The sequence below is a fragment of the Loxodonta africana genome, chromosome 5 (assembly GCF_030014295.1).
Source record: "Loxodonta africana isolate mLoxAfr1 chromosome 5, mLoxAfr1.hap2, whole genome shotgun sequence".
NCBI lineage: Eukaryota > Metazoa > Chordata > Mammalia > Proboscidea > Elephantidae > Loxodonta > Loxodonta africana.
In genome coordinates this window covers 40,634,181-40,646,541 of record NC_087346.1, presented here as the reverse complement: position 1 = coordinate 40,646,541, position 12,361 = coordinate 40,634,181, and the positions used below count along the sequence as shown (strand labels likewise).

At 42.1% G+C, this 12,361-nt stretch overlaps 1 protein-coding gene across 7 annotated transcripts in view; it reads right to left on the bottom strand.

The window, feature by feature from the left end:
• Positions 1-11,890, bottom strand: part of LEF1 (lymphoid enhancer binding factor 1) — a 128,560-nt gene extending 116,670 nt beyond the window's left edge. For 2 of the 7 annotated variants that reach the window (XM_003410391.4, XM_010590496.3), the window contains exons 1-3: positions 11,487-11,889; positions 8,951-9,017; positions 7,363-7,496 (exon numbers count right to left, since the gene is read on the bottom strand). In XM_003410391.4, coding sequence (XP_003410439.1) covers positions 7,363-7,496; positions 8,951-9,017; positions 11,487-11,699 — 414 coding nt within the window. In that variant the 5' untranslated portion in view covers positions 11,700-11,889. Of the gene's footprint in view, positions 1-7,362; positions 7,497-8,950; positions 9,018-10,228; positions 10,777-11,486 lie in introns of those variants that run through there. The other 5 variants (XM_003410390.4, XM_023548564.2, XM_003410392.4 and 2 more) reach the window with 4 other exon arrangements.
• Positions 11,891-12,361: the final 471 nt, after the last annotated feature.

Below are 12,361 nucleotides of genomic sequence, written 5' to 3'. Positions count from 1 at the left end.
CGCTCTTTTATTCACTGATGCAACAGATCAGAGAAAAAGTAAAGCAATAAAATACTAAGAAATATTCAGCAGATACTTTCAGGCCTCACTTTTCACATAGCATTTGGTTTGCTAAAAAGTGATCATTCAGAAATATCCAAAAACATACAGGAAATGTTTCTTCTACTTTATTAACACAGCAAATTTACTGGGCTGGTGGGTTCAAACCCCTGACCTTTCAGTTAGCAGCTGAGCCTTTAACCACGGTGCTACCAGGCCTCCTCGTAATCTAGTAACCAGGACTATTTGCAGAGTATTATCTGAGGCTGTTTGGAGGATTATAAAGTCTCTGTAAAACAGTGCATTTACACACACTACCCACTCTGGCTAAACCTTTAAACCTACTAAAATTATCCACCTGCTATATGCAGACCACTGACAAAGCTCACTGAGGGATGGTGTACGCCTTCAATCTGCATGGGAAAAATTGTAAGGGCATTACAGAGCAAGCAAGAGTTTTGGTTGCATGTGCTCTTCCTTCCATCTCTAGGAGAAACACGGCAGAGATGCTACACCACAGAGGGCCTAGAAATGTGTTTTATTTTTGCAGCTAACTAAGGGCAAGGTCACTCATTAAAAAACTTTGGACCACTGACCATATGTCTAGCTATGCCACTCCAGACAAAAATGCCCACAATTAATCTTATATGGAACTTGATCACAGTTTTGCAGAATTAAATTTTCACCTTCATTATGGCAATTCGTTGATATTATATCCACTTTTTAAAAAGATGCCTGTTGCTCTTGTTGAATGAAGGGATGGGTGGAGAGAAGGCTCTAAAACATAAACAGAATATTGGCTCTAGCGTCAGTTTCATTTTCTTTCATTATTGTCGTCAGCTTCTGAATGAAAGTCACCGAAAATTTAAAAACCTGACATACTGAGATAGTTTTTATAAGTTATTGTATGATTTTCTTTTCCTTAAAACAACTTTTTGATAAAAGCCATCAAATACTAGGGCCTGCGGATGTGTTGTGAGATGGGTACCCTCAGCCTAGCACAATTTCCCATGCAGATTGAAGGCGTACACCATCCCTCAGTGAGCTTTGTCAGTGGTCTGCATATAGCAGGTGGATAGTTTTAGCAGGTTTAAAGGTTTAGCCAGAGTGGGTAGTGTGTGTAAATGCACTGTTTTACAGAGACTTTATAATCCTTCAAACACTCTCAGATAATACTCTGCAAACAGTCCTGGTTACTAGATTACCAGGAGGCCTGGTAGCACCGTGGTTAAAGGCTCAGATGCTAACTGAAAGGTCAGGGGTTTGAACCCACCAGCCATTCCACGGGAGAAAGATGTGGTAGTCTTCTTCCATAAAGATTAAAGCCTTGGAAACCCTAGGGGAAGTTCTGTTCTGTCCTATAGGGTCACTATGAGTCGGAATAGGCTGAACGGCAACAGGGCTTTTTGGTTTTGTTTTGTTACCAGATTACCAGACTCTCCAAGTTAGCAATTTCTGCTCCCTGTCCAGTCCTCTGCTCAATTCTCTACTCTTCCTTTTGGTACATTTCAGCCCCTACCGCCTACTCTTTGTTCTTGGTTTACAGGTCATTTTCAAAAAGGCTTTGAGCTTCCAATCTTAGAGATTATTGGGTCACTTATGCCTAAAATGACTTAGGGGCTTACAGCAGAGTCTGTAGTTCCTAAACTATGACTTCACAATCATATTACAATTTTAAATGATCATAAGAACTACAACATGTTTTTTAAATTACTTAAATGAAGTCCAATGGTTGCTTTTTCCAAATGAATAAGGACCCAAAGAGACAATGCTAAACAGTACTATGTCTCTCGATTACTAGCGCATTAGCTTTCTGGCTCAGCTTAGCATCATCACTTAAGCAAACATTTTAAAGGAAAAAGACTTAAAAGAAAACAAGTTTTAAATGAACAACTCTTTAAAAGAAAAAAAAGAAAAACCTTGAGTCCCATGACAGCAGCCCCTGCAAAACGCTGAGCTCCAGCTCTCTCTAGAATAAAACCCACACATGGTGTGGGCACCTTTTCTCCTTAAATTCCAAGTCTTTCTCCAAAATAAAAAAGAAACCAGTTTTATAAAACCACAATCATGCCTACAATATAGAAGTGAGGCACAAAAGGAGTCAGAAAGCAGTGGAGTGATCCGACTGCTTAAAAAAATTTCAACAGCATAAATCAAAAATGGTTCTGCTTAAAGATCCAACAGGATAAAAAAAAAAAAAAAGGGAAGAAAATAAAGACAGGAAGAAAGGACTCAACAGCTGCAAAAATTTCTCAGTTGATTATGGAAAAGCAATCATGAAGCTATGAGTTCAAGTCCAGATGAACCCATTTGTGAGGCCCTCCTTCTGTTAAATCTCACACGAGTCTCTGACCACAAGATAGACTATATTAAAAAACTGGGGTTGGTAAGAACAAATCCTGGGCCTACATGGAATGTGGGGCTGGGGCTGGGGGGCAGGTCCACTTCAAAGAGCAAGATTTTCTGCAGGCTGGCTCAATGGCCTTGCTTCAGCAAAACTAACAAATATCTTCTGGGTTGCTCTCATGTCTTTATGGATGAATAAGAAATTGCTATGGTCAATTAAAAAAATACATTTGAATAATGATCATACTCTTGCCTTACAATTATCCAAGTGCAATATTAGCTCCTAAACGGTCACGTGCAGTATAGCTCCCTGAGACACTTGAATAAGTGAACCGTTTGGCCATAAGATATCTGAAGGGGAGTGGCAACAGCTTCCAAGTGACCCTTTCCCATCTTTGCAGCAGTACAATTAAGAATGAATTAAAGAGAAGAGTTTGGGGGCTTCTGAGGACTTTTCCCACACATTCTCCCAATACTTGCATCCAAACTTGACAAGAAAACTTTCTAAATCTTAACTAATCCTGCACTTGATGTACAAGGGAAAACTAAATATGCTTAGCTTCAAAAAAAGGACACCAATTAGATTAGAAAATTAAAGATAATTTATTAGTAAGTCAGATTAAGTAGCTCCTTGCAGTAAAATCCCAAAACACTCCTCCTTAAAAATCCTGCTTGAAATACAAGCTATAGTCTCCTTCTACCCTTGAATTATTATTTCCGTGATTGTTTTCAAAGCTATGCAACAGTGTGATATACAGTGCTGTTCGGAAGCTTACTGATTAGACAAGTCCAACTTGGTTCCCAAATTTCAGATGTGAGCAATCACAAAATCAAATTTGTAAACAAATATAAATACAGGGGAGGGAGAAGTTTTAAGTCAAAGTTACAATAAGTATAACCCTGACCATCAGAAATCAAAATGTTGACACCCTTAAGGCAAGAGTCACACACACAATAGAACTGAGTTGCTCAAAATAATGAAAAAAGAACCTCTGGAACGGTTTCATAGCTATGTTTATTTAAAAGAAAAAAAAAAAGCTGAAATGGGAACACACAAATCTTCCTTTCCCACCTAAAAGATCCATTCTAAGAAAGATCACAAAGAAACAAAAACAATGAAGTTAGCAGCACTACACTGACCAGGTGTTATTGTGGTTTGGTTATGACTTTGAGCTGCAACGTTAGCTGAAGCTTCCTGCGCTAGGTCTGCAGCCTTTCCCTCCCCCAGCACCAGAAGAGATGTTTCTCTTCTGAGGTGTTAAACATTTGGGTTGCAGGAGGGACAAATGGAAGTTTGACACCTAAGATGAATAACCACAGTGCATTAAACTAATGGCAACTTTCACTATGTTAAAGCCAGCCAGGCTTACTCTCCACACTGCATTTAGGCACACAAGTGCCAGGACTAAACCAAGGATGTAAAGAACTATCTTTTCCTTTAATACTTTACCATTGGCCTACATGGATTTTCATAAATAAGGTTCAGAGCAAGAAAGGTTTGGGAGTATGCTTTTAATAAACTCTCCAGGGTCCCTGCTCTGAAATATTTAACAGGCTTCTGCGTCTTCTTCCCAGTCTCTATGAAGAAGATCAACTCAAAACAAGGCTTACTGTGCTTTAAGGACTCACGTTGACACCAATGCGTTATAGGCCCTTTCTTCTCAGGCCCAATTTAGCTGAACTAAGAATTTTTATTTAACACTCCGTGAGAGACTCATTCATAAAATTTCTGGTAGAGGCATGCACACCTCCAAGAATTCCAGTTCTGGAAGGATGTAATCTGCCAATTAAAATGTTCCTTCAGAAGGAGAAAAAAAAAAAAAAAAAACTAGATTAAAGAAGGTGGGTCTCCTGAGTAGGTAATACCATTCTTAGGTCATAGGTAAGAGCCGTACGAACATATAAAACCAAAAAAACCAAACCCACTGCCGTCGAATTGATTCTGACTCACAGCGACCCTATATATGTCAGTAAATACATGTCTTAAAAAAGAGAATCATATAGAACTGTTCAAATGAGGTTCCAGCAGAAAACATTTCGGCGTGCCAGCTGGCCACAGCTGCTATTCTCTGTATTATCGACCTGTAAAGAAAACCCGTTGCTGTCTGGTCAATTCCAACTCATAGTGACCCTATAGGGCAGCGGAGAACTGCCCCATAGGGTTTCCAAGGAGCGGCTGGTGGATTCAAACTGCTGACCTTTTGGTTAGCAGCCTTATCACTTAACCACTGCGCCACAGTTACCTACAAACAGCAGATAATGTTTTCCAGCCTTTGAGAAACAGATGCAGTAAACAGCAGTTGCTTTATAACGCAAATTCAAGCAACACGCATGCTGTTGAGAATGCTCCCACCCTAAGCCCAGACGCAAATGGTCACCCAGCTCTTGACACCCCACATGAAAACCTATCACTGTAGATGTCAGTGACAAACACTCGGTCCTGCTAAACACAGGAGTTAAAGAGCAGGAAGGCAGAAGTGTGGTTAGGGGTGAAGAAGAGAGGCTGCCTTCCGGTTACAGTGTTTTTGATCTCAGACACATTAAAAACAGCTGTTCAGTATTAAAACCCAAAGATTGGAACTCACTTGGGTTGGACACTAATAAAAAAAAAAAAAACTGACATAGTTTTGTGGTTAAAACTGAAAAGCTTCTGGAATTGTGCAAACTACAGAATATCATAAGAAAACGTGCCTAAAATATTCTAAAATGGAACAGAATAAAGCAAAGCAGTAAAGTAACTGTTTCCTGACCACACCCCTTTCTTCAGCTCTACACCCACCAACATTTATCCTGGCCACAAATCTTTCTTACACAATGAATGACTGTTCCATTCACTGACCTCAAAATTTTCATACATACACTAACAATAAATACCTTCCATTCTATCAAAATTTCAAAATGATTAGTATTCTCTGGGGTGGAAGACAAGGCTGGAGAGACATAAAGCAGGACGCTAGCTTAAAGAGAAGTTTAATGTTTAATATTCCTAAAGATAATTCATAAATATTATACCCACATTTAAAAACATATTTATAAATAATATATATTTATACTATATATAATATACATACATACATACGTATGTGTATATATACAGTTTTGAAGGCAGACATGGCTGATCTCTCCAAGGAATAAATTTCACGAATACTTACTAAGCATTAACTGCACGCACAGCCAAAAGCGTAAGATTGTTTTAGTGGCTATTTTCTATTGCTACCAAGCCAGAGACTATAATTTGATTTGTCAGAAAGATTATTTGTTCTTCTAAAAACCCTTTAAACAGAAGCCATGCTATTTACAAAGTCCAAAGCTGAACAGAAATTGCTTACTTCCAACTAAATTCATGATCCTAACAATGAAATAAGTATCTTCAGTTACTCCTTATCTAAAACACATTCTCTTTCCCCCAAAACACAAAACAAAAAGCGAAACAGAGCAACAAGAAAACCTGCCAAGCTATACAAGAAACATCTTATGCATTTGTATATTTAGTTCAACAAATACAGAGGCACCCATAAATTTTAAAACCCAGAAGCATTTATTTGGGGTGGTCTCTAGATACTAAAATATATTTGGTTTTATCAATGCATTCACTTTTGATATAGGACAGTCATGTGTACCACACAGACATCTCTAACATTAAATATTTGAAAAGCCTTTTGAAATAAAATGTTAAATGCCCATCTCCTCTAAAATCATCATGAAGTTCTCCCAGCTCAACTTTAGTTGTAACATAAAAATTACAAAAATCTTATTTTCCACCTGAAAGGTCAAAGATCTGCTTGAAATTTGTAGAAAAATAATTAAAATAACTTCTAAATCACAGGGCCCACGCAAAGCAGTTATGATATTTCATATAGCTATCATTTCAACAGTTGAGAACTACGGATAATCAAGATAACCACAAGTACTCCTGTTTGTTGATACTGTTGATTATGGTCCGCTAGTTTAGAGCATCTTCTCCCTCCCAGATTCTATTCACTACGGTATCAACAACAACACTCTCCTCAGATATTGTGACTGATATTTCCGCTGGTGGCAACACTGAGCGAATAAGGCAAGAACAAGGCAAAAATCACTGGTTTCATTTCAGGATCCTGGATGTGAACCCAGGGGGGCCAGTTAAACTGAAACCCTAATGCCCAAGACCTAGCCACACGTGGTTTTGATCCCAGGTGGGTGGCAGAAGAAAAGTGAGGCTGCAGAGAGAGAAGGTAAATGTATCGATGGATCAGTAAAAATCCATCACCACCACTGCAGGGACAATTCTCAGGCCCTTGGGAGAACAACTCAAGCACCAGTACACTGCCCATACTACACAAGTTCCCCTTTAAATGTTTTCTTACAACATGTAAGAGATTATTTACACTTCCCAAGAAATGAAAATATCATCAAGTAGCATACCTGAAATTCTAATGACTTATATTTTTAGAACTTTGAAAGCTAACTGAATTACCAGATTTAAAAAAAAGGAATAATTTTCCTTAGAGTTATCTTCAAGTGATACACTCTCAGCAACTTAAAGTAAAAACAGCTGATCATCCCCACAAGTGATGTTAAAACCCTACGTCAACTATTTCTCTAAAGCTGATTCTAGACAGCTTATGGGCAGTGAAACCTATCCCATACCTAGCTGACAGCAAGATTAAATCAACTTTTTCTTCTCATCAGTCTAAAATGTACAATACTCACAACACCATGGATTTGTTGATTTAACTTCATTTGATTTCACGATGACTCATAATCTGTTATTTATTAATCCTAACCAATAAGCCAACAGCTAAAATTCCAAGGGCAAGACATCAAATGTAGCACTATTTCAAGGCAACCATTCATCATAATGGTCCTAATTAAGCAATGATTGGTCATATACAATAATGAAAGAATTTCCAATGTGTTTGAAAAGATAAACATTCTGCCGAAATACAAATTCATTTGTACCTCTGAAATACTCTACAACATCAGGGTGTTACTCACTGTTCTCGGGATGGGCGGAGAAAGAGATCCATTTGACATGTATGGGTCGTTATTCATGTTTGGCATCATTATGTACCCGGAATAACCCGAGTAGGAGGGTCCCTTGTTGTAGAGGCCTCCATCTGGATGCTTTCCTGGGAGAGTCCAAAGAACAATCAATGATATGGTACCGTCCCTTTGTATATCACCGTAGTTTTTCATCTGAAAATCTGATAATTCTAAGAAAATCTGGCCATACGTAAAAGATTTACAAAATACTGTAACTGCATTACCATGTTCTATTGCAGATCGACACTATTTATTCTCTTAAATGGTTTAGCAGCAAACCAGATGTTTTAAAAACATGTGGTTCAATTTACTTCCACTATTGACTGGTGTTTTTACAAAAGTAAGTGTTATCCATCTAACTTAATTTCTTCTAATACTAACAAACTGGACTAAAAAATAAAGACACATGAAAGAACATACACAAATCTAAGGCTATAATATAAATACATTAGGCCATCTACCTACACACACACACACACACACACACACACACACACACAGTTACATTTCACCTCACAGGCAAACTGAAAAATTCTACCTCGGCTTTTGGATTTCTGAAAGAGAACTATTTTACTAAGAGGGAGTTGTACCCTAGTATTTGGGCAACTACCCAAATTTATGAAGGATTAACTACAGGATTTTTATGTGCTTCACTTACATCATTCTGTCAAAGTAATTTGTGTGTGTTCAGTATATAGATTTCTTCTTTTTCATCTGTGTAACCATTTGTAGCTGAAAAGGAAGCCTGCTATTATAGTTCTCTTCCCTTCTTTGAAATACTGTATGTATGAACACTTCATTCTGGTCAGGCCAATTTTAAGTAATTAAAGGAGAACAGAAATGCAGACCAGTGGACAAGGAAATCCTACAGATTGCCTGGCTCTTTCAAAGTCAGAGGGAGTTCACCTTAAATCTCAAAAATAGGTAATTTTAAAAGTTTTGAGCAAGAATCAGAAATGGGGAGACAGTCTGGTTATCATGTTTGATATGCCTAATTCCTAACTATAGGAATAAAACTGTATTTTTCAAGTTAGGTTCTGCTTTCCTAAGCCTTGTGCAGTTTCTGCATTCACTGCTGCCTTCTCACACAATAACAAGACTCAAGAAACACCAATTTTGCAAATGAAAAGCCATTCAAAACTCTTCTTGTTTTAAAATAAAACAGACTGTCATCCTTCATAATAATACACAGAAAAAAAATACTAAAGGTCTAAGCTATTTCAAAATTAAGGTAAAATGAAGAAAAGAGAAAAATTCATTATAGACGTTCCCTTCCCCCAAAGAATCTGGAAACCAACTGAAATCCAAAAGCTGCTAACTCACTCAAAGACATTTTTTAAATGATACAAATATACATTAGAGATAAGCCGTAACTTTCCTGGGTTTTCTTCCCAATTTTGTGAAAACAGTCAACACAGTCTTATCACATCTGGTTTGGGTTTCTTGAACTCAAATAAAAGTAGCCAAGCATCTATAAACACAAACGGTTTATGTTAAATTATAAAGTTTGAAGAAGTAGAATCTATCATCAGTGTCTTACCTTCATCAGGGTGTTCTCTGGCCTTGTCATGGTAGGACTCCTGAGAGGTTTGAGCTTGTCTGGCCACCTAACAGCATGAATCCCCACCCCCAAAAGAAAGAAAAGCACCTTAGAGTTTTTGACAATAATAATATAACGGTGTGCCCACTGGTTACTCAGAGGAGGTGGTTTAGGGGCAACCCAATCCGCCTGTGTTATTAATCCAAGAAGGGCAGGCTAGGGTTGAATAGTAGGAAATCTTTTCCCTCTTTTACTCAGCTTGTATTTTGGAGTGACTATCATCTTTTTTTTTTTTTTTTATCATCTACTCAGAATTGTAACGTATAATAATAACAAAATACTAGCAATATAGTAAATTTGGGAATCATCCACATACTGTTCTGTTTCCTAAAACACATCAAGGCTACTTGGAGGCCTAACATGATAGGTGTTTGAGTTAATGGGGTGAGTGTCCTGATAGCCTCTTCAGCCTCTGTTTGCTTCGGTCAGAGCTGATTAAAAGCATGCTGAAACACTTTGCAACTCAAAGTGACATTTTAAACATAAGCAAGGCAACCACTCATACATGAGGTTCTAATGCCGCTGGCCTCATCAAAGTCCTGCAGGAGCTCCACTCCAGCTCCGTATCTACCATGGCTGGCTGCATGCATGCTTACAAGAGAAAAGTACAACTATTTTGCGGTTATAGGGAGGAAAATTAGACAGTCAGGTTACAGACATCTAAAAGGCAGCCCAGTTACCTATCAGTTCTGGTAACCACCATCCACCCAGACTCAACCACGTGCAAATCAGTGGTATTACCCCTTCACCATCTTCCTTTACCGTAGGGCTGCCCTATGCCCCCTCGCCACCGTGGCCAAGATTAGCAAAACCCTATTACCCTGGTACTCGCTTCAAACGCAGTCTTTCTTCCCAGACGAGAGAAGTGTACAAAAATTTGAAGCGGGTGGCAAAATTTATGTAGGGACTAAGGAAGGTCATGGAAAATGAGTAGAAAGAAAAAAGGGGGGCTTCTCTTTAAATATGAGAGCTTGGCAAAAAGCGTCTGAGTGTTTCGGACGTTAGGTGGTCCCTCTCACACATGTCCTTTCAGGGACCTCCTCTCCCCAATACATATATAGCCACAAACGTTTAAAGTGGAGTTGGGTGCACCTCCGTCACCCTGAACTCTCCTCAAACTGACATATTGCGATAAAAGATTCATGGGATAAAGAACATTCTTGTGCCCTGTGCCCTCCTCAGAACCCGGGCCCCCAGCCTTCCAAAATGTGTACTCACCCCTGCCATTTGGATAGAGAGCTTAACTCTGAGGTGTTCTTAAACGTGTTGTTTAAAACCCCAAATTTCCCCGCCCCCAAAACCACAAGCTTTCTTTTTTGGGGCAGAAGGATGCCATTTAAGGAAAAAGGGTATACCCTCCAAGTTTCTTTGGAGGGAAAAAGCGTTGGTGAAATCATTTGGGTGTCAAGACTCTTCTACCGGATTTCCTCCAAAGGTTTCTCAGTTGTTGAATTAAGGGTGGCCAATTGAGTGTCGGGTATCAGGGTCCATCCGCCTCCACCCCCATCGAAAAGTCTCCGCGCCGCCCGAAATAGCCCTCCGACGCTGGCCTGCTCCCGGCTTTCTCTTGTCGGCACCCACGTGTCTCTATTTACTCTACTCGGGTTACCAGCGCTATCGCCCCCACCGGGCCAGGAGATCTGATAAAGCGCCTTCCACCCTCCCCTGAGAGGTGCCCCGGCTTCCGCCGCATCTCTTCCAAGACTCGCCTTTCTTCTGCAAAGATTTCAGGCCTGATCCGGGCCCAAACTAACCTCAAATATAAATGCTTTTTTTTTTTTTTTTTTTTAGTAACTGGAGTTGGAGAAATAGAGTGTGAGGGCGGTAAGACGACGTCCCCCTGGGGTGGCTCGGCTGGTCTTGCCCACAGATCCCACAGCGGATCTGGCCCTTGGGACTCTGGGGCGGCAAGGACCTGGCCCCGCACCGCCCCCGCGCGCCCCTCTGCGGGCCGCTCGGCGGCGGTTGGGACTGCCCGCCTGCCCCCGGCCCACTCCCGCCCCCCTTCCTCTCGCTCTGCCGGTCTCCACCTAAGCCTTTTGGTGGTTTAACGCACTTCTGCAGAGACATCTACCGAAAAAGATAGCGGGTGCACTTTGTTTTCCGTCCTATGGAAGAACTTTTCAGCAGTGCTGTTCAGACACTCTCGCTCTAATTCATCACACTCCCTCAACCGCACCAAAATGTCCGGAGGTGAAACGTTATAGGTTAAGGGCAGCTTTTCCTGCCCGCAAGACAACGGCTCACCCACCGAACCCCTAAACTGATCCACTTGGTGTAAGCTGCCCTGCACGCCCCCGACACGACAAAAGGGGAATGTAGACTAAGGGCCACCATCCCCCTAAAAGTTTAAACGCTGGCGCTACTGCAGCCCCGTCAGACGGGACTATCCCACGCCTTCTCCCCCTTCCTTCTTCTGCTCTTCCCCAGGACCCAGCCGCGCTTCTCGGGGTTTTGGGGACAGCCGCCCGCTCACCTCGTGTCCGTTGCTGGCTGGGATGATTTCGGATTCATTGACCAAGGAAGACTTGATGTCGGCTAAGTCGCCTTCCTCTTCGGGGTGACTGATCTCGGCGAAGATCTTCTCCTTCTGGGGGTCGCCCTCGTCCTTAAAGGGGATCATCTCGTCCGTGGCGCAGAGTTCCGGGTCCCCCCCGCCGCCACCGCCTCCCCCGGAGAGCTGGGGCATCCCGACGGCTGTGTAATCTCCGCTCGGCTTGAGGAGCACCCGCGGCGACAGCAGCAAAGAGAGGCGGTCAACGAAAAGGAGAGAGGGAGGGAAAGGAGAGTTGGAAGGGTGCGTGAGAGAGGAGAGCGAGCGGAAGCGGAGCCGGCAAGTGCGGGGCCGCCAGCCGGCAGCCGGAGCAGCTGCGGCGGCGCTGGAGCTCCGGCGGCCGCCCGCGCCTTCCCGCTCTGCGGAGACCGACGCCGGCGCCCGCCCCCGAGGCCGAAGGGCACGGAGCTAAGAAGGCAGCCGCGGCCGGCGCTTCTGGGGGCGTCTGAGCCGCGCGCGCGCTAGGCTATGCTGCCCGGGCCTGGGCGGCCACCCCACACCCCCCGCGTCGCCGGGGTCTGCGCGCGGAGCACGCTGGTTCTGCCCAGGGATAGACTCGCGAAAATGCAGAGGAGGGTCCGTCAGCGCGTCGTGGCGCAAACCTCTCCACCGTATCTTCCAGAGATGCCGATGTGGGAGTGTGTTTTCCGAGAAAAGGGGAGTTGGACAAAAAGACTCGGTTCACCCTAGCGGAGAAGGCGCAAGGAGAATCAGAAGTTAACGCAATGTCCACTTCCTGGAGGGGTTAAAAAAAAAAAAAAAAAAGCAACCAGGGTTGGAGGTGTCCGTTTTAGAGC